Source organism: Candoia aspera, chromosome 2 (assembly GCF_035149785.1).
Source record: "Candoia aspera isolate rCanAsp1 chromosome 2, rCanAsp1.hap2, whole genome shotgun sequence".
Taxonomy (NCBI): Eukaryota; Metazoa; Chordata; class Lepidosauria; order Squamata; family Boidae; genus Candoia; species Candoia aspera.
The window spans coordinates 234,502,230-234,525,400 of record NC_086154.1 but is presented as its reverse complement, the minus strand read 5'-3'; the positions used below and the strand labels follow the sequence as shown (position 1 = coordinate 234,525,400).

The 23,171-nt window shown below is 37.8% G+C and overlaps 1 protein-coding gene across 2 annotated transcripts in view; it reads left to right on the top strand.

The window, feature by feature from the left end:
- The first annotated feature begins 2,236 nt into the window (after positions 1-2,236).
- TBCA (tubulin folding cofactor A) overlaps positions 2,237-23,171 on the top strand; it is a 204,867-nt gene continuing 183,932 nt past the window's right edge. For both annotated transcript variants that reach the window (XM_063295551.1, XM_063295550.1), the window contains exon 1: positions 2,237-2,386. In XM_063295551.1, the coding sequence (XP_063151621.1) occupies positions 2,334-2,386 (53 nt within the window). In that variant the 5' untranslated portion in view covers positions 2,237-2,333. The remainder of the gene's footprint in view (positions 2,387-23,171) is intronic.

The window sequence follows — 23,171 nt, the reverse complement described above, 5'->3', positions numbered from 1 at the left end:
GCAACATTAAAACCCCACCCCCAGGGGGGCCACTTGTGCTTACGGCAACTCATAACTCTTATGGGCGTCCTAGAGGCAGGCAGCAGGGTTCTGAGAATATGTTTTTTTAACTAACAAGTTCCACCACCTGGAAAAATTTTTCCTGCTTTAAGGAATTGGATCCTGTCCGTCACTGATTGTCACATCGGGCTAAGTTCTCCAACGTGGCACTTATGGGCACCAATTTAGTGCCTACTAGACTTTAATGCATTTAAAGTTGATATGCTACAATGCCAAGCATCAGCCTCTAACTTTACTTCCAGTCATGCCTTTCAGATCCACACAGGACCCATAAACATGGGATGTTTGCAGTCCATTATTCTGAAGTGCCTCCATCAGCTCAGAAAAAGAAACAAAAGTAAAATGGGAATTTGAGGAAACATCCTGGGGAACTACAGGAATAAGAGAGAGTAACGTTTAATTTCTTATATGCCTAACTGATCTGGGTAATTTCAAAAAGCTAAGAAGGAACCTTGCTAGCATTTGGATGGAAGCCAGGGAAACCTAAGGCAGCTCTGGCAAGCCACCTGTTTATTGTTGCCGTGAAAATGACATGGATTCATTATACATACAATGGAGTTGAACCTTCTTCAAAGGAGAGTTTATTTTATATCAGTGCTCTATGATCCACCACAACTGCCCTCAGCAGCCCTTTTTGGGAGTATCTATGACATGCTTTCACCGTTTTGTATGTGCTCATTGGACAAAAAAGACTGGGGACCTTTGTGTTAAGATAGAGCGTTTGCTTAGTTTTGGTTTAGTGTGTTGTGTCAACTAGCCCACCATTGCTTGTACATTATGGTTTATGGCTTAAGAATGTTGGGTGAAGCTACTCAGTTATTTTCATTTAAGCAAACCATGGCTTATGAATTCCCTGAATTAATCCATATTTCTTGCATGGCAGAATGATAACATTTCTGTGTAACACAAATCACTGTGTCTTAAAATAGCTGGCTCTGCAACCAACTCAACTTTGTTGAGTCTGGAGTCCTAGACTTAATCATAAATAATGCCTAACGCTTAATTCTGATTTTGATTGAATCAGCTGCAAAGCATGATCAGAAAGCTATTGAATAAGCATAATATATGTGTAATTGAATTCATTGATTTTGCAGGATGTTTTTAAAAAGATAATTTTTAAAAAGGAAGTTGAAATGGATGATTCAAACCTCTCTAGAATGTTCAAAAGCACAATAATAGAAGCTCACAGTTCAGGAAAGACATTCACAGATCTAGTTCAACACTGTACTAAGTAATTTGTGAATTTATTAGGTAAACCTTTATTGTTGCTATAAACCATAATTTATAAATCACAATGGCAGCATTCACAAATCATCATATAAAACCAAAGCCAATAGCACAATGTGAACGAGGCCACAAAATCTAGATGTTTTGTACGGTTAACAAACAATGTAAATGGGAGCTAGACAAAAAGCTTTCTCCAGAATAGAAATGATGACCAAACTAGGAGGAAAAATAAGGAATACAACCCCTTAAATTTGCCAAGGTTGAAAAATACTATAGGATTATGGCCTAAGCTTATCTGGAATCCCACCTCACAGAATCAACAGTACTTATACCAGAGTAGATATTATAAAATTGTGCTGTAGTTATCCTATAGTTACACTGACTTTGATACAAAGATCCTGTGGAATTTTGATATCCATCCTCCATCTACAATTATCAGGATTTACAGAAGTGAAAAATGGAAGAGTTTTTAAAAAGCAAGACACTTCTAAATACACTGCTTGCAGTTCTTGAGTTATTGCCATTGCCAAGATTAAATCATTCTAATTATTTGCTCTTAGGATCCTACTTACAACTTTAGGTTGATGATGCGTGAATTCCACCACTGAAACATGACTAATAAGCCATTATTCAGCAAACAGTGGCTTAGTATGAGGACTTCGTTTTCTCCACAGCGATTTATTACTAGTGGGGTGAGATTTGCGACTCTGCAACATCAAACTGCTCTTCTGGAAGAGAGCCATTTCTTTCCTATTTGGGCAGGACGAGATTTTCAGTAGAACAGCTCCAACGAGAGGAACTTTACTTTCCAAAGCTGATCCATCTTTTCTTGGCCCTTACTTTAAGTTCCCTTTCTCCCCCCTTCTTCAGTGGTAGAGTCCACTGTGAGGCGGAGTTTATATTCTGAGTGCGTGAGTTTATTTCGCGCATGCGCTTTGCTATTTGAACGCTGTTGTGCTGTTAGTCGTTGAGTTTCTCGTCGCTTGTTGCCTGTTTTGTATCAGCGTTTCGTTTCATCGCTTCCGAACGTTTTTAGTTACTCCACCATGGCCGACCCTCGCGTCAGACAGATCAAAATAAAAACAGGCGTAGTAAAACGGTGAGTATCTGAGGAGTAGGGCCTTGTAAAGGGGAGCATGGCAGGGAATGAGTTTCTCTTTTCCAGAAGGCGGGTGAAACTCGCAGGGCCGCGATTTAACTGGCTTGTGTCGGCGCGTTGACTGGAGAAGGAGCACCAGCTCACTATAGAGTTATGTGCGTGTATATTATCCCGTTTTTCACTCAAGGAGAACGACGCTCTCTGGTCGTTTCCTGCGTACAACAGTCCTGTGAGGGAGGTTAAGAGATGTTGATTGGTCAGTGTGTATGGTGACTGAGTGTGAAATTTTTAGGTTTGGTCACACACCAAAAATTTCGTTTTCTTTTTTTTTCCAGCGTTTGCCCTGAATTCAGGGCCTGTTTTATTCATTGGTAAATAAGGGATGGAATAATGAACCTTTTCAACTTCTCAGCGAGAGAATATGCAGTTACATACCTGCTCATAATGCTGTTTTATAGACTCAGATTTGGTGGTTACTGACACCTTAAATACATTTTTTTATGCCATAAGGAGGTAAATGGAGCCTACACTAACCTGTAGCTGTCTGGATGTGCTGAACTACTATTTTCACCATTTTCAGCCACTGATTGTGCTGACTTTATATGGAGAAAATGTTAATCCAGTGTATCTGAAGGGATTCTAGAGGAGGTAGTTGGTCTGGAATGATTTTTCTATTTAATATAGTGGTTAAGGCAACAGGCTAGAAACCAGTAGGCTGTGAGGGCTGGGTGACCCTGGGCCCGTCCCCCTCTCTCAGCCCAACTCACCTCACAGGGTTGTTGTGGGGAAAACAGGAGGAGGAAGTATTGGGTATGTTCGCTGCCTTGAGTTATTTATAAAAATAATAAAGGCAGGATAGAAAATAAATAAAATAAATAAAATAACTGTAATTCCAGGTTCTTTGCCACAGTTACTAATGATGATTGGAGTGCATCCCACAAAAATTGCTTGATTCACAAATGTCAATTGTAAATTTATCTACCCTTTTTCTTGTGTATTTTGCTTACATACTCACTAGTTGACTAGTATTAAGGATCATTTAAATGTGTATAACAGTCAAAACATATTACCAAGTCAGTATGTGAATGTGTGAAGTGGCTTCAAGTTATGCCCAAGATGTAACATGTAATGGGAATAATAGCTTTGTTGCTTATTTTAGAGTAGCATAAATACATACTAAAAATAATATGTAGATATTGTGTACATACATACAAATACATGTAATATTCAGTATTTTGCAGATTTCATGCAGTAGCAAACGCAGTCACTGACAACTTCCCCTCTAGCTGGTAGCAGAGTGAGAAATCATTTTAAGATAGCCACAAAGAGCTGGCCATGCTGCAAACATGTGGCATCTAGGATAAATCAGTTTTTATGTATGTACTTCATAGCCATTTTTGTGAAGAGTAAGAGATGCTGATTGAGCATTTGCTAATCTACGTACAGTTCTTTGCTTTCATTTTAGGCTGTTGGATTTCTATTCAGAATCTTCTGTTTTAAGACTAGTTGCAGGCCAGTTGTGTAACTCTGCCTTCTGTGTGGGGTGGGGACACCAGATGGGGTTATTGTTAAATAACACAGTATTGTCATGGATTCACAGGCACAATAAATGGTGGTGGCACCTGGGAAATGGCACTTGACATTGTAACAGCAGCTTCATACTCAAATGACAGTTACCATTATAGTTAAGAGAATAGCTAGTGTTCTTTCAGTATGGTGTTATTTAATTGTGAAGTAATATGTGATCTGTAGAGTGTAATAAGTGATGTTAATGTTAGAAATTCACTTTCAAAGCATTAACTGAAGTTAAATCTGTGAAGGCTTTTATAATAGGTACTTTTAGTATTACAGCAGGTTATGAAACAGCTTAATGATCAGTAAATGAATCAAACTCAAAATTTTGTCTGCAGCAAAATGTTAGTTTTTATAGGTTTAGCATGTTGTGGGGGAGGAAAATATTTTTGTCCGGTTTCTGTAACACACTTCCCTGAAAGATTTATAGTACTAACTTTTTAATGTATTTTTTTCTATCCTGCTTTTATTATTTTTATAAATAACTCAAGGCGGCGAACATGCCTAATACTTCTTCCTCTTCCTCTTTTCCCCACAACAGCAACCCTGTGAGGTGAGTTGGGCTGAGAGGGACAGGCCCAAGGTCACCCAGCTGGTTTTCATGCCTAAGGCGGGACTAGAACTCATAGCCTACTGGTTTCTAGCCTGTTGCCTTAACCACTATATTAAGTAGAAAAATCATTCTAGACCAGCTAGCTCCTCTAGAATCCCTTCAGATACACAGGATTAACATTTTCTCCATATAAAGTCAGCACAATCAGTGGCTGAAAGTGGTGAAAACAGTAGTTCAGCACATTCAGACAGCTACAGGTTAGCGAAGGCTCTATTTACTTCCTTATGCCAGCCCCGAGTGCTCCTGCCACCACTGGGACCACTTTGGTGTTCACTTGCCACACCGTCTCGTTCCTCTTTCAGGCCCTGGTACTTCTCCATCCTCTCATACTCCTTCCTGATGTTGCTGTCACTTGGCACCGCTGCTGTCTTCTGTTCCTTGTCTAGTATCACAATGTTGACTGGTTGATTGGTCTGTGCCTGCCTGTCTGTCTGGATCTGGAAGTCCCACAGGATCTTAGCCCTGTTATTCTCCACAACCTTCTATGGAATCTCCTATCTGGATTTGGGAGGGTCTAGCCCATACAGTGTGCAGCTGTTCCTGTATACAATGCCAGCTACTTGGTTGTGCTGTTCCTGTCTGCATCTTACACCCTGCTACTATGTGTTGGACTGTCTCTGAGGCCTCTCTGCACAGTCTGCACCTTTGGTCCTGTCTAGTGTGGTAGACCCTGCTTCTGTGGAGCTGGTACTTACTGCCTGTTCTTGTGCTACCATGATCAGTGCCTCAGTGCTGTCATTTAGTCTAGCCCTTTCCAGCCACGGCTGGATAGTGTAGTGGTTAGAGCGCTGCCCTTTGACCCAGGAGACTGGGGTTCAGATCCTGGCTGGTACCTACCTTACCAATAGAGGTCCTTGGGCAAGGACCCCATAACACTTTACCTGCCTACTTCAGATGTGAGAGTGACATGAACTAAGTCATGCCGGATTGTACATTGACCAGATTAACAAGGTCCGTGTCAGATGTTGGGGAACCAGGACAATCTGATAATAAGTGGGCTACTGGATCAAACCATACATGGATGAGACAAGGAATTGATATTTAATTTAATACAGAACTTCTCTTTCCTTTTTGTCCCTTTTCCCTTCCAGGCAGTCTTGTTCCCTTATTTTCCCTTCCTAGGGCAGCAATTATTCCTCTTATCACAGCTCCATCCTGGGTTTTTTTTCCCCCTTTCTCTGTTCTTCCTGCTGGGAGGAAGGGAAATGTGCATGTGCAGTTGTATATTTTTGTGTGTGTGAGAGAAAGTGCTGTATGCAGATGAGAATCAATTAATTTTACAAATGGCATATCTTATTTTACAAGCAATTAATTTTAATCAACAGCTGTTAACTGTTTTTGTTCTGACTCTCTCCTTTTTTTGGAGTGTGGTTTCTGGCAGATCTGTATATGCAGGCAAAAATGACACATTTTGGAATTTCTAGGATCAGTTTCAGCTGGAGTTGGTAACTCTAGTTTGATAAGGTGGGAAGTGTATATAACAGAACTTTTGTTTGAGTTTAGAATATTTTTTCTCTTTATTCTTCCTGTGGAAGTGGCTATTGTAAACTCAGGGGCATCTTTCAGATTAAAAAAAATACTTCATTTGCCAGATACTACCAAAATAGATGGTAAGTAATTTGATCATATTTTGTTCTGTTAAAACTCATTATTCTACAGTAATCCTCACTTACCAGCCACTTGTTCAAAGTTATGAAGTTGTTGAAAAAGGAGTTTTAAGACCAGTCCTCAATGTTGGGCCATCCCTGTAGTCAGTTGCAGCATTCCACGGTCACATGACTACCATTTGTGACCTTCACAGCTGGCTTCTGACAAAGTCAATGGGGAAGCTGTAGGAAGTCACAAGTTGTGGTCATGTAACATCGTGCTTAACCGTGGGTGATTCGCTTAATGACTGCAGCTGGAATTGACTTTGTAAGCACAGTCATGTGACATTTCCTCTTACAACCATATCACTTAGTGTCCCAATTGCAGTCGGTAAGTGAGGACTACCTATATGTTAATTGTTTCTGCTTGTTTTATTCATGATTTGTATGTTTCAAAATACATACTTGGGTTGTTGAAATACCTGAGCTGCCTTCTAAACCTGTTTCAAGAGTTTTCCTAAGTTTTCTGTGCATGCATGCAGAATGAAACTTTTGTCATGACTGCTTGGTAAGTGATAATGGCTCCTCATGGACTTAAATATAGTGACAATCTGGAAAGGCTTTCAGAACTTTGGAGCTTCTCTGTCTCACTGCTTTAAAGAGGGAGTATCTAATGTTTGCATAGCCCTGGTATGCATAGACATGTACAAACATATATTTTATTGTAAATTGCTCTGAATTTGTCTGCTTCAAGAAATACTTGTTTACCACTGTTCCAGTAAGGAACCCCTTCCTGCCCAAAAAACAACCACTTTCATATCGGATAACATCTTAAAGTTGCATTGCTTGAATTGCTTTATTTCTGTTTCTTCATTCTGTGGATCTTAAGAGAATTTTTTTGAAGATGTATATGGCCCTTTTCTGACTCTGAATAATGGCTGTGCTTATTTGTTGAGACTGGTATTTCACTGAAGGGTTTTTTATTTTCCTAGTTGAATTCACTAGATTTTATAACAGTGGGGAATAAAATTTCTACTCCACTATTACTGGCATATACATACACCATGGTGATAATTGTGTAGGAAGTAGTTAAATAAATCTCTCCTGGTTAGAAGACTAGGTAAAATGGTGTGACCTAAGTGCCTGATGGGTCTGGGTGGTTCCTGAATGTACGCAGGGAATTTTCCCCATTGTTTGTTATAATTGTCCTGGCTGATCTGTGAAAGGTGGGTGATTTGGTTTACATGGCCAGATCAGCCCCTTGGTTTATATGGAAGCTGAAGTCAGTGAAGCAAATGGGATATCAGTTAAGTGGAGGAACTGTTCATATAATCAGATATAGCATAGGGTAATGCCCATTTGAAGTCCCATTCTGCTGCAGAAGAGGCCAGTGCAACTCATAAACAGCATTTTTGTTAGGCTTATGCAGAGGTCTAAAAGGGTGTGCAATAGTAGAAATGTGCTGTGTTTGCACAAGATCTGAAGCATATCTTTCAACTCACTTTCAAAATATGCACAGCCTGTAATAAGACTTCTGCTGAAGAAATCCTCCCTTGAAACTGGAGAGTAGTGCTCCTATAAGCCAATCTAAAGTATTTGATTTCTGAAAGAGGCAATAGCTTTGCAGCACCAGAAACACCTAAATGATGCTGATTATCTGCACGTATTTCAGTGGGCTTTCAGCCAGTATATAATATTACAACTGGTTTAATTGACTTGGTGAATATTCTGTGCTGGGAACTAGATGTGTGGGGTGTTGCTGTGATTGTTCTCTTGGACCTCTTGCCAGTTTTCATTATCTTTCAGGTTGATAATCTAAATTTCCTTCCAGATGACCACCACCTCCTAGTTTGTATACCACCCGACTCACAATGACTCTGTCAGATTATGCTTAGAAGGTGGTGAAGATCAATTATTTGACACCTGGGCTATTCATCTGTGGTGTCCCCAATATTGTTCAACATCTACATAAAAATGCTGACAGTAGTCATACTGATGACACTTTGCTCCCTTAATTTTGCAAAGTAAGGAGCAATAGACAATCAATCCCTTAATCACTTCTTAAATTTGATAATTGTCTGGATGAGGTTAAATCCAGACAAGCTAAAGGTGCTGTTTGTCAGCATTCAGACTCTGACTGTGTTACTCTTCCCATGATAGAGCAGTTTCATAATTTGGGAGTGCTTCTTAACCCCCCAACTGTTCCTGGATTTGCTCTCTATAACACTAGCTTTGAAGAGGCTGAGGTTGGTACAAAATATAGCAACTAGACTGGTAACTTGTACAAGATACATGAATCATGGTTACTATACTGAAATACCTGCACTCGTTGGCTATTATCAGGTGCAATTTAAGTTAATACTGACTTTTAATCAGTTTACAGTATAACTGGCTGTTAAATCTGCTGGAAAGGCCATTTTAAAATGACTGTGCCACCACAGCTCCGTCTTTCTGCTGCATAAGAGAGGACCTTATTTATTGGAGTGCATTCTGCCCCTGTAATGGTAAATGGGAATGACCTTGGGAGACTGACCCAGAGATGATGCCTAGGGAAAGGACAGATAAGAGACAGCATAATCCACAGCTGGATAGTGGGCAGGGCAAGAGGCTCAAAAGAGACCCTCTCTAATCTCTTGGGGGAGAAAGGTACTTTTAGACTTCCTAGATTCTGTTAATGAGCCTTACAGTAAAGTAGAATTAGCTCATCTGGTGTTCCTTCTCTGGTCCACCTAGTAAGGCTGACAGCCCCCTCTTTCTCAGCATTTAGAAAATCTGAAGATGTACCTCTCTTGTCAGGCTTCTAATTGTTAAAGATAAAATTAACACAAATGTTAATTATTTAACTTCTTATATTCTCTTTTTGTTTAAATTTTGTTAACTGCCAGAAGAGAAAGGCAAGATATAAATGTCCTGAACAGTAGTTCAGTACATGCAGAAGTTGTGAGAGGGTTTTTTTTTGGGTGGGCAAACTAGTTCAGCTGTTTGTGTTGGAACACACGTATCCATCACTCCACTAATAGGAGCGAATTGAACATTTTATTCTCTTCTTGGACTCTTGTAGAACTATTGTGCAGTGATTAATTATCTTATATACTTAATAGCTGGATTTTGTTAAATGATATGTTATCTATATTACTGAAGAGTACCTGCAATTATAGTAATATTTTTGCTTTAACTAATAGATGTTGATTTTTTAAAATGCTGTCTTCATTTGTCCATTAAAACTGCTTTCCTTTTCCTTTTTGCTATTTCAATATCAAAGAGGCTCTAAAAGCTGCTAAATGAATGTAGTATGTTAGGAACATGTGAAAGTAGTACTGACATTTGCCCATAGTTTCTCCCTGATTAAATGAAACTGACACCAGTAGATTAGAATGAGACTAAGACAATTCACATTGCAATTGTGTTAGTTTAACTTTAACAATCTTTTAACACTCTTCTTTAAATGTAGCTGACATGCCATAATTACAAATCTACAAGCCTTGATTATAGAATTTTGCATCATGAACCTGTGGGAGAAGTGTATTGATTTTTTTTATAAGTCAGACTTTTTAAAAACCACCTTTCCAAAACTGGAATCTTCTCAAGTTTGTTCTTATGCCTGTAGCTGTAGTATATTCCAGCTTTCTATAAGCAGTTACAATACCAAACGTTTAATAGCCTATTAACAGTTTTTTTAAGAAACCAAAAACCATTTTGTCCCTGAAAACTAGGAAAAGCTACTGTCTGCTGACATAATTACATTATAGTGCACCCTTCTTTTAATAGACAAATGGGCTGAAGGGTGACCGCCCAACAACAGCAGATAGGGAAAGCTGGTGGGTATGGCAGGGCTGGTGCACATTTTCTTTCCACTGCACCTCCCTTCCTCGGCCCTTAATGTGGCACTTTCCACCAGTTGGCCCACTCCACTGATCTTCTCAGAGCCTTTGTTCCCGTCCCCCTCTGCCTTCCCTCAGGCATACTGATGTCTCAGCAAGGCATATCCCTGTTTAGCATATTTTGTCCATTAAATGTGGTCTACTAATTGAGGCAAATCAAAGGTTTAATCTAACTAAAAAGTAATACTATTGCTGGTGAAAATAACTGCACTTGGATCTTTCTGTTAAAATAGATAGGATTGTGCTGTCTGATTTTGGATTATTTGGCCATGCTAGATGGAGTTATTGAGAACTGAGGTTGACATATCTGAAGGGCATCAGATCCTATAATCATAAAATTTCATTATTGTGGATGGTGGTAGATTCAGTTGGCATATCAAAAACACAGCAGTAATTAAAATACAAGTATTTCAAAATCAGGATTTTAGATATATGATGAGCAACTGAATAAGTAAAACATGTCATACTGTCACATTCTATTTCTGTAAAATTTCATTAATGCAAAACGTCAGTGCAGTTGTGTGGTTTGAATGTGACACTTTATTTTAGTCTTTGTTTTCCCCATAATGGTGTTGGAACATCTTGGAATATGTAATATATAGATTCTGAGGGGCAAGATTATTTCACATAATGCTGAACTTCGTTGTCTTCTCTAATGCTGAAATATCTATTGGTGTAGAAACTTGAACAAAGAACAAGCAGTTTGGTTTGGAATGGAGAGGATTACTGTCTTGTGTAATCGTTTATTTCTGATGGACTCAACCCCTTCTGAAAACATTCATCAGGAACTGTTTGACATAAAGTAATTTTTATAGATCACCAGGAGAAAATGGTAGGCCACTTCATGGTTATCTTTGCTCAGACTTTGGCTCACAGAGTGCCTAATTACTGTATGATGTACTTTTTGTATATCAGATTACTTTGTTAGAATATCTATTTTTCAGGCTTAGAAAGTAGCATTTCCTTAAAAAATTGATACCTGTCTATACACATACACCCATACATTCATAACACACTGATTTACTTATTTTCTGGGGTTTATATGCCACTCCAGTCGAACAGGACTCTGCATGCATATGTACCACATAGTCATATACATATCACATATTGTTGCCTTAACTTCAACAAGAAATCTAGGATAAAAAGATATTGATGAGCTTAGTGTTAAATTGTTTATATTTTTAATTGTTTTATGCCATACTAGATATTATTTAAATTTTTAATTCTTAAAAATTCTGAATACTAATATGATCAAGTTAACACCTGAGCAAGAATTTTTTGGGCCTAAAATTTCCTGTACCTCATTCAGATTACAAGTTGATGACCTATCAACCTTTCTAATCAATTAATTGCTTTGGGTTCCTAAAGCAACTCTTTTTTTTCTCCTCAGGAGTTTCGATTTTTGCCTAACTAGGTGGTGTCTTTGCTTTACCAGCAATTTTTATGCAAGCAATCTTGTGTTTGCTAAACTGAATATAAGTGGTTTTAGGAAGGATATGCTCTTACTTGGCTTTATCTGTTTTTTGCTTGTAATATTAGAGTTTAAGGAAACAAAAAATAATGTATATAGTTCGATTTATTCCTTGAAAATCTACCTATAGTAATTTGCATGTTACAAATTTCTGATGTTGAATATGCAGTCCTTTGTTCATTTACCTGAGCATGAGCTCCATGGAACTCAGTGGCATTTACTTCTGAGAGCATGCATATGATTGTGCTGTGGCTGTTGCACAATTTAATGTAACTGCCTCTTAAATACTCTAAATTCTATTAACAAAGTTATATAAAAGTAAGAAATGAAAAACATTCATTTTTAATTTATTATTGGCACAATATTGGCCTGGGCCTGTTGTAGTCAAATGCCAGAAGAAAACCTAAATTGCAAGTTAACAATTTGATGCTTCTACCCATGTGACTTAATTTTTAAAAAAATGAAAAACAGCTTTATAGCTTTCCTCAAAAGCAAGGGAATTTTAAAATTTGATTTTAACAAAAGCAAACTCAAGTTTCCTAGGATTAGGAATTTTTAGTTTCTTAGCTGTCCAGTTTAGTTATATGATCCATCCAGGAAGCCTTGTGTGCACAAGGACTTCACTGTTGCCAGCTGTGAGAGAGAATGAGCTGCTTGCAAAGCTCCATCTGCCATAGTTGGCAGTGGGATCTTGTTGTGCAGATGAAGTTCTGGATCATAGCCTTTGACTTTGAAATGGTTGACTAGTTTACAACTGTTGAAGCTTAGTTATTAAAATGCCCTAATCAAAATATTGAAGTATTTTCGCAGGGCCAGATTTTTGTATCGGTTCATAGCTATCTTAACTCCTTAGAATAGCGAAGTGAAAATTCCAAATGTATTTTTTCTAAACAGAATTAGAATTCTCTAGTGAACATGTATGTCATTTTTGTGTATTAAAAGTTAAAAATAAGCTGCAGTATCAGGTGAGAAATCATTAGTATTAAATCTAGTGTTTAGGAATATTGTCATTTTTGGGAACATAATGAGCTGCAACTTCTGAACTCCTCCTTCCCCCAATGTTAATTTCAGCCATAGGTTTAAGATGAAATTTCCAAGGAAGTTTTATTGCTTGTTGTTCCAGTGGCGCCTTTTGGGAGGAATCACTTGGAAACTTGGGGAAAAAAATAAAGAACAGAGAGGTACTTTGCTCAGAGGTACTGAAGCACTTCCTGAGAATCATTTCTGAAGCGTGCACAGTCATAAAACTAATAATACTTGCTTAAAAATCCTAAACACTCAGAGTTAAATATTAACTCCCACGAGAATTACATTCATAATCAGATCTCTTAAAATTTAAAAAAGCAGTAAAACACTTCTTTTTCTTAGGCCCCTGAGAAGTTTTTAAAAATTTCTTGCCTACTAACTGGAATGTATGTGTGTTGATTTTATTATAGGTCAAAGGCCTTTTAGCTTAAAGGCTCCTTATATACTGTGATGTGTATAATACTCTGATGTATATTGTAGTACTCTATGTTACAATATTGTTTCATTCTGTGTATTCTTTGTTATTAGCACATGGTATATAAAATTATTATATACGAAAACGTGAAATCACAGCTGCCAGTTCTTTAGCTGGTATTGGCCTTCATTTGCATCAAGTTCTTCCCAAAAACCTAGGATATTACTGCTACTACTACTACTACTACTGTTAAAGAACTAGTATCACTACAAGTTGCAGAATTTATCTCCTTCATACGAAAATACAATATGAAAATATATTTTTGGAGATAATTCTATTACTTTGGCATGGAGCATACAAAACAGGATTCAACAATCCAGATAAATCAAGTATTTTATTAAGTTTAAGGAAGGATAAAAGCTACAGAAAAACAAAAAACTAGAAAGAAAAAACTAAAGTATAGAAATACAAGAGAAAGTTTTCAAAATTACAAAAAGAGGTGACTTCCAACTTTTAACAACAAGGATATACAACAATTTTCCATAATCCCTTACTCTGTATTAAACCAAAATCACATTATTTCTATACATCATTCCATTGGCACATAAAAATCACTAAATACAGTTGCTCCCTCCCCTTATATTAAAGAAATATACCTAATCAACTGCCCCCCAAAGGTAACATTTATTTCCTTCCTACTACTATTCTATACATTCCTATCTACTATAATAAAAAAAACTGTTTAAAATCTCAGTGAAAGTCAGAGAAAGTCTGCTTAAATTCCTCCATGTCTTAAGCAGTAGATTATGGCGCCCCGTGAATCTCATATCTTTTCATATCTTTGACTTTCACGGGGCACCATAACCTTTTCATATCTTCAGATATGAAGATCTATCTTTTGAATATCTGAGATATTCAAAAGATATGAAAGAATTCTGGAATGTATTTACACAAGTGAAAGTGAGATAACAGTTTCCCAGGGAAAGTAGAAGCAGAAAACTGAAAGTTCAAACCAGCTGATTCAACATGTAGGAGAATGCTAATATCTTCAAATTTATTACAAAAATAATAGTGACAATTATTTACTCTCGATCCTCAATATTTGGAGGGAAAACGAAGTCCAAAACTTAAAAAGAATTTTTTAAAAATCCCAAAAATAACGATAAGCACCAAGAGAACCCGCTTCTCCTTGCTGTAGAGAGCCTCTCGTAAGATACATGTACTTAAAAGAAATACAAATTGAGTGATTTAGAAATGGGGTGGCCAGTCTTAGTGTCCTTCTAAGGCTACAGTGCGGCTTGGGAATGGTGATGTTCCAGCCTCCCAGCCGCTCTTACCAGTCAAGCATGAACGCTGTTTGTGATCTTCTGGCTGCAAGCAGCTGTCCTGAGTGCAGATGGGGTGATTCCAGGTGTTTTTCTTATCTGGAAAAACACTCCTGGGCTTAAGGAAAAACCTGCCTCAGCCCGAAAAAACTGCTGTGTTGTCAATTCTGCCCACTGAGCCTGCAGGAGCAGCTGTTCAGTCTGCCATGTCTCCACAAGTCAGAAATCAAGTTAATGTTGACTTGACATCACTGGGCTGTTTTGGGGATCAGCATACAGTTTTCTCCATATAATGATACTCTGTTGTACAAATCGTTTTTACTAGGTTTTCCTTTATTCTTGTCCTATTATTAAAGGTTACATATTTATATTATCTTAAAAATGGTCTTAAGATATGTTGGCTTCAGTGACAGGATTTGAGATTAAGAATTAATCCAATACACATAAATGAGGATTTTTTTTTAAAAGAACTCTGCCCAAAACAAAACACTGGTATTGTTACTGGAATTCTGAAAATATATGCACAATGCTTATAAGCAAATATACTCAAACAATAGAGAATCTAGATAATTACTAGATTTTAAAAATAGGGGAAATGTTAGTTGATTCTTCACTGTAGTTTTTATTTGTTTACATTTATTCCCTTTCCCTTAGCAAGTCTCCGTATGCTCAGGCTGAATGACTGGCCTGAAAAGCAAGTTCCATGACATTTTTCTCTGTGTTAAATCAATTTGGCTAGAGTAAGTAGATTTACAGTGATTTGGGCAGAGCTCCCATCAGCTTTCCTTGACGTGTTTTCTTGTAATATTACAGCTATGTAATGTTTTTGGAAAAAATAGGAGTAGTATAAAGCCAGGTACATTTCTTATTAAGTAAGCTACCCCTAGAATTTTATTAGAGAGTGTTATAAATGCCTATAACGGATAATTTAAAGTGGGCTGTTGAAGAGACAAGTCTTAACTAGATCACTCCTGTTCAACATTTAGTAGATTATATACCAGGTTTATAGGTTATATTCTGAGTGTAGCAAACTTTGGACTTAATGGTCAATGGACAGAATTTGCTGAATCTGAGTTTTGTTTGAATTATTACTCTGTTGGGACTTCCTGAATCAATAATACTTTTTATATTGTAAAGAATTGTATTTCGAAGATACTGAGCCATAAGCAGCAGACAATTATACAAGGCTTGGAAGTCTAGGGATTGGGAGTCCAGGGATTGCGTTAGCACCATGTTTACTGAAATCTATTTTCTTCATTTAATCCATTTTTTCTGGAGTTCATACTTCCCTTGCCAGAAGTACTTGCTCTGATACACTTCTGCCATATTCCTGGGTCCTCCTCCATTTCACAGAGGAAGAAATTAGTCCTTGGTTCTGCAGTTTTGCATTTACTACTTGGGGAAGGCTTACAATACTCCTCCAACTCACCACAATCATCTCTATGGTATGTGACATGATTTCTGCTTTCAGTAGCAGAAAACAGTAGTGGCTCTTGTATATCTTAACTGTGGCTTGTGGGGTCAGTGTGAGAAGAGCATTGCTGTAGAGGGATGAATAGAGTGATGGGTGGGTGTCCCTGTATTGTACAAGGGTGTCTTTTGACCTTCAAAAAACCCATTAACCATTTACTAGACATCCAGGTCTGGTCCCCTTACTCTTTAGTGAAATGCAATACATATTTATTCAGAGGTTCTCTTGTCATGTTCAGTGGAGCTCTCTTAGGACCAAGCCAGTATGCATAGTTTTGTAGCCAAGCATCTGCTTCTCTCCTGTAGCTTAAGTGCTTGGTTTGAAACTGGCCATGATTGCCCTGCACCAAAACAGCTACCCCAGTCTTATCCTCCAATGCCAGATGGAAACACTTGGTCTTCTTTAGACAAGATAATGTAAACATTTCTACCACTAAAATGGCTAACACCTGATGGCTATGTGAAGGGGCCTGAACAATTTTACCTAAGAAGAGTTCTGACTTTCTCTCCTGAGATTGGTCGCGGCCCATATAATATATATGCAGCATTTATTTTACTGTTAAATGGCAGTAGAATTGCAGCAGCACCAATTTATGCTTGGGAGAGGGATTATTTTACTGAAATGAAAAATTGGAGCAAAATGTTTCTGCCTTTACCTTTGAATCATTGCCAATATTTTTAAATTGCGTGTCAGTGGATTTTTGAATATAACGATTTTTAGTGTATTTGTTATCGACTAATATTTGTAAGCTTGTTTGAGAGAACACAAATTTAAAGTAAACTTTCATGAGCTATTCTAGTTCTTCAGCCTGCACAACTGGATTTTAGAAGCATGGATTTAAGCACATTGCTAAACAGTAAGTTCTGCTATTTCTAAGGGATTTTGTTGAAAGCAAGTATTGATATTTTTGTATATAGAAATATTTTTAACAGAAAAGATTAAGAAAAAAAAGAAAAATTGATGAGAACATTTAAAAGATAAGCAGTAACATCTTGACACAAATAATAAACAGTAGCAGCTTGACACAAGGATGAAGAAAGAAAAACCTAGACCAAATGAAAATTACTATAAAATCTTGGTTTAATCAATTTTGGATAATGGACAATTTTTTTGTTAGGATTAATGTCCTAATTACATCATGTCAAGATTTTACTGCAAAAGGTGCCATTTACATCTATTGTGTAATTACAAACATGACATAAATTGATGCAAATGTCACAGATTCAGACTTAACGGACACCTCCCCTCCCCCAATAGCCTGTTAAATTGATGTTTTAGTGTCTACAACATTTCTACAAGGTTTTGAGTTCCAAAAGATTTGTTAGGCAAATTTGTAAAAAAAATGGGAGAGGAGGAAAAATGTGGCTGATGGTACACCCATGGTATTTAAGATGACTTGAAAGAAATTAACTGAGTGAGTCCATGGTAACACTCTTTGTATAATTGAAAAAGATGTTTCATAGAAAGAAAGTCAAAATTTGTTATCTCTTATTTCAGAGTACAAGTTACAGGAAGGTAGCTTCTGATTGTTAGAAAAACTTCCAGATAGTGAAAGGAGTTTGACCAGTTATCTAGAAGGGTGGTGGGCTGGTCTTAATTTAATATATTCAAACAGAGGATAGATAGCCATCTGTTTGGGATGCCTTAATTTGAATTCCTGTACTGAGCAAAGGGTTGGACTCAGTGGCCTATATGGCCCCTTCCAACTGCATGATTCTGTAATCAAGGTTTCTGTTATTTTACCTGGATTTTTCATAAGAATAAAACACCAACAAACTGACCATTAAATTGACAGCCTGTTACTGTGTTTGCAATGCTAAACAAATAGGAATGTGTTTGCACATTATAATCATATATCAAGAATGCCCTGCTACAATGGCAGATTGTTTTTTATTGTATCATCTAGTCATTTAATAGTAATTGCAGAAATGACAGCTCCTTGCTCCTCTGTGGAATTTAGGGATTCTTTCAAGTAGGAAACGTAAGATTTAAAACAAGAAACAAATGCACACAGTCATCACAATTTTGTGAGTCTGCCGCTGTCAACTGGCTGAAATTGTATAAAGGGATGATGACAGCACATTGCATTGCTTCATCTCTGTGCTTCGTAAGAGGGCTGTTGATAATCATTTTCAGGATTTAGTGTATTTTTATGAGCCTGCCTTTTCACCATAAGTTGATTCTTTTGGCGTTACAGTGCATCTGGGGCCACATCCATTGTAGGCAGAGTTGCTGAAGAACAAACTCTACTATCAATGCTTATTAAATGCACATTTAGCCATATGTTACCTTTGCTTACAAATATTTATTGCCATTTCAATCATGGAGTCTAAATGGCTTATAACTGTTACAATATAACAACCAATAATTATGGAACCAGCAGATCAGTTAGTATCAAAAAGTGTAGCAATTTAACAAACCCACTGTAATTAAACATTCAGTGCCTCAGAGATTCATATCTGGGGCACCCACACCTTCCTCTCTTATCAGTTAAAAGAACAGTCTCTTCACCCATTCCTACAGAGGTTCTTAGTTGTTGTTTTTTTAACTAACAAAATTTCCATATTGACTAGCTGAGGGATAAATTGACTTATAAAAGTGAAAGCCAGCAGTTGCTGAAATTTACATAATTTATTTAATTTTCCTCAATCTTGTGAAAGAAACCCAGGAAGAATCTTGTTTTCTGTTGAAGTTGGTTGCCAAGAGTTGACCCCCCCACCAATAAAAGAAGTTGCTGGATAACACACCCATAACTTAGACATAGCAACAATAGTCTTTCCTTGAAGGCTCTGTGTAAAAGCGATGCTTTAACTGCCCTCCTGAATATTAGCAAGGAAGAAACCATTCTAATTTGTGGGGGGGAAGAGAATATTTCAGAAGTTGGGGGTTCATAACACAGCAACCTCATTGCTGCCCTCCCACATCTCCCAAAGGGTAGGAACTCACATGTCCTTTGCTGTTTTGCATTGGGTGGGCAGAATATATTTGAAGTAGATGGTCTTAAAGGTACCCAGGACCCAAATTATAAGGCTTTATAGTAATAACCAATAACATGAATTGCACCCAGAAACAAAATAGTAGGCAGTGTAGTTCCTGCAATAAAGTTACAATATGGCTATACTGATTCTCAACCATTACCCATTTGAAAGTAAGCAGTGGTGTTTTGCACTAGCTGTTGTTTCTGAATCACTTTCAAGGGCAGCCCATTTCATATAGAATGAATTGCAGTAGTCCAACTATAAGGTGATAAGAACATGAGAGACTGTTGCTAATCACCCTGTTTCAAGAATGGCCGCAACTGGTATACCAAAGATGGACAAAAGCGTTGTAGGCCACAACTCCCACTTGCTGCTCTGGCCTGAGCTATGAGTCCAGTAGGCTATTCAGCTTCTGGCCCTTCCCTTTTTAGGGAAACTACCTTATCCTGAACTAAAGATGGAACTGCCCTGGGATTGGAAGGCTTCTGAACCAACAGTAATTTTTCTTGCTGCATTTAAATCTTAGCCTGTCTTTCTCTGCATGTAGTCCCTCATGGCCTGGGACTAGGCTTCCACCATGTCATCAGCTTAGTTTTGGGGAGATTGATAACTGAGATAGATAACAAACTCTGCCAATTAATAGCCTCTCTTAGCAGCTGGCACATGGCAGATCTAAGACCACAGAGGATCCTATCTGCATCATTAGAATCCACAGGCTCAGACAGATTCCAGATGGTATTGATGGTATCCTGTCAAATCATTGGCATCTGTCCAGATAGTATCCAGTTTCAAATGAAAATAAATTTTATCTGCCAAGTGGTTGGAAAAAAGTCTCATCAGCCTGTTGGGAAGTCTTTATCCTATCATTCCCCAAGAGGGTCTGAGTCACTTTGAATAAGTGGACAGCAGTCTGTAGATGTAATAAAAGTAGAGAAGCAATAACACTTCAGTTTTTTTACTGTCATAGTGTTGGGCCAAACCTGGTCTTGCAGCCATGTTCAATCATATCCATTCCTTGTTCTCCCCCTGCATCACTCTGGGCATCTCTTCTGTCATTTCATGTCATACTACTCAGTTCAAGAAGAACCTCAAGATCAACAAATAGGGAGATAATAGTTTTGGGGCAATGTCATCCAGCAGTTTTGCTGCTTCTGTATCCAGAGATCAACTAGGCATGTGGTTTGAACTGCCCTCTCAACCACTGAGAAATTCCCCAGGCACCTTCTGAAAACCAGATAATTCTGTGAGGTACCTGGGCTGGACCATCTTAATAAGTCTGACTCTTCTTGGAAGGTTGGAAGTGACTAGAAGACTCACAATCATCAGGAAATGATATGTTCACAACCATGGAGTGCTAGTAACTTCTCTTACCACCAGAACACTTCTCAGGTGCTCTGAGGTAAGTAAAAGCTCCCAAGTGGTGTTCCCATGTGAGAAGGGCTTATGATGACTAGGGACAACTCTGTGGTTGTCATGGGATACATGAAATACCAAGCCATCTCCTCTAGGGACAGAAGATTTTATCTTATGAATCTTGTTTGTTATCCATCAGTAGTCCTAGTAGATTACAGTGTTAGAAGCTAAATAAAGAAATAAATTCCCCAGCAATAACTGTCAAGAGGAATCAACCAGGTGATAAGGTCAAGCACCTCAGGTAGGGATAATGTCAAACAGCAGAGTGGATTATATGACAGGAACACCCTCAGCTTGTCCCTTAAGCCCAATTTTACAAGGCCTCACATCTGGAATGCTCTCCTGGATTCTGGGTGTTAGAGTAGCCAAGACACCAAGGCTGCAGAGGGGAAGGTTTTCCCAGAGGCTTATCAGCACATATGCATGTTGCCTTGACTCTTAGCTAATGAGGCATCCAAAAACCTATCCCTGCCCAAGTAGGTTTCAGCAAATATGCCATTTGTGACTTTTTCTTCAGGATTGTCATGGGTAAAGATGGATTAGTACAGACAGATCTGATGTTTACCAACACCTACATTTATTTCAGAATACTAGAATTTTTCTTAAAAAGTTGGCAACCTTACTCAGGTTACACAAGTAAGGGATATAAAGCCCTCTGAACTCAAATAGATTAAAATGTAAGTGCTTCGAAAGTAACCAGACAGTTGTACCTGATTCAGAATTCTAGGTGTGTAGGAAGATAAGTGATGGCAAGGTTTGTGCCATTGCTTTCCAGGAGCACTGGTGGAGATTCAGTTGCTGCTGTTATATCATTCAGACAACATTTGAAACTGTAGGTTGGAAAATTATTTGCAACCTGTAGATGTTTTCCTTAATCTTGCAGTTTCCGCTTCAATTCAGTTTGTTAAAATATTTTAGACCTATCTTTTTTTGCAATTAAGCATTCTCAATGATTAAAATAAGGGACAGGAAAGAGCAGTAATTGAAATGAAGATGCAGAATAGCAAAGGAAATGGATTTTAAAAGGAAGTGAGAAGAAGAGAAAAATAATTGAAAAGCAGTGGGAATAAGCACTGAATTATTTTTGGCATTGGAACTCAACAGAAAAGTCCCAGAAGAATATTCAATGATAAAGTTCTATGAAAAAAAAACTTTGCCCCCCCCCCTTGAATTTTTTGAATTTTTGCATAACTTGTGTCACTAAACACCAGAGCTTCATGTAGGTCTTGCTGCTGTATAAAGAGAGCCTAAGTGAACAAATAATACCAAGGTTTGTTACAAAAAAATCCAACATGCGGTGTGCCAATCTGAAGAAGTAATTGCCCTTTAGGTTCAGTAATTGGTTGCACTACTTTTAACTGCGATAACTCCAACCAGATGCTTCCTGTAATTGGTGATCAGTCTTTCACATTGCTACATTAGGATGTTGGCCCATTCCTCCATGGTGAACTGTATGTCAGCTCACTAATGTGAGATTTTTCTAGCATGAACTGTTTGTTTCAAGTCCTGCCGCAGCATTTTTGTGGTAATTAGGTGTGGACTTTGACTTGGCCATTCTAAAACATTATATTCACCCATTTTCTTGTATACTTGCTTTTATATTATTTAATTGGGGACTATTGTCTTGCTGCATACTTGAGCTTCAGCTTCAACTGACAGATAGATGGCTTGATATTCTTTTTGATTCAAAGTAAGCAGAGCATCCCCAAACACTATTGCCTCCATGCATGACAGTTGGCATGATGTTCTTATTGTAGAATATGGTGTTTGATTTCTCTCTGATATAACATTACCCAAGCAGCCCAAAATGTTACATTTTTGACTTAACTGTCTGTAGAACATTCCACCTGGAGGACCATTCAGGTGCTTTATTGGTAAACCTGAACCAAGTAGTAATGTTCTTTTGTGAGACCCATGGCTTTTGCCTTGCTTTTGTTTCAGAAATCCATTTTTACTTAGTGCTTTGCTGATTATGGAGTCACGAAAACTGACTTTAGCCAAGGCAAAAAGAAACCTTCTGATTCTTGGAAATTATTCTGGGGTTCTTTGTGACATCCTGGACAATGTTATGCTATACTCAGGGGGTGATAGTGACAAGATTTCCACTCTTGGGAAGATTCATTATTGTCCCAAATCATCATCATTCAGGACTATGTCTCTGTGGATCAATGGAGCCTGGAGCTTTAGAAGATGTTCTATGATTGTTTCCAAATTGGAAGGAATCAGTGACTTTTTTACAGAGGGCTTCAGAAATTTATTTTGAGTAGGACATGGTGAGTCTCTAGAATCTGGGTGGTAAGAACTTTGTTGAGATAAGGGGACCCAAAGTTTGTGAGATTTATATAGGCAGGACTGACTCAAACCGGTTTTGATTGTTTAATAAAGTTCTTGCACAACTAACTATAGTTATCCCTTTAATTGAATTGACTGATCTAGGAAGTAGTTACTTTATCACAGTGGCACATTGCATGTTCCATAACTTAAATTATGAAAGAAATGAAACAAGCACAAAGCTTGGACTCTATATATATCAGCAGAATGCATATGAAGTTCTGATAATGCTCATTGGCAAAGTTGCCCAAACATTTGGAAAAGCCAAAGGAGGGGAATACTTTTTCACAGAACTGTAGAAGTTCCATATTCTGCTTACCATAAGTGAAAATTCCATATCTTGTGTACCTGTTTTGTAATGAAGAGCCAGACAATATTTTGATGGGCAAACACTGGGAAGCTGAGAAATATAAAGTAGTTGAAGCCACATCCCACATGTGAACAGGATTGGAATTGGAGGAGGTCCTTTGTCATTGTTTTTTAAATTATTGTATGATTAATTTAGAACTTGAATTTTAAAATTTCATCTGTTTTCCAGCTCAGAATATTAAGAAATGGTCATCACATAGTTTTCTTTGAAGTCATACTCAGAGAGGGCTCTGTTGGCCTCAGAAAAGTGCTAGGAATTGCACTTTGGATATCATGACAAATGTAACATGAGGAAGAGGTGTGACTGCACAGTGGTGCACATTCTCATTATTTG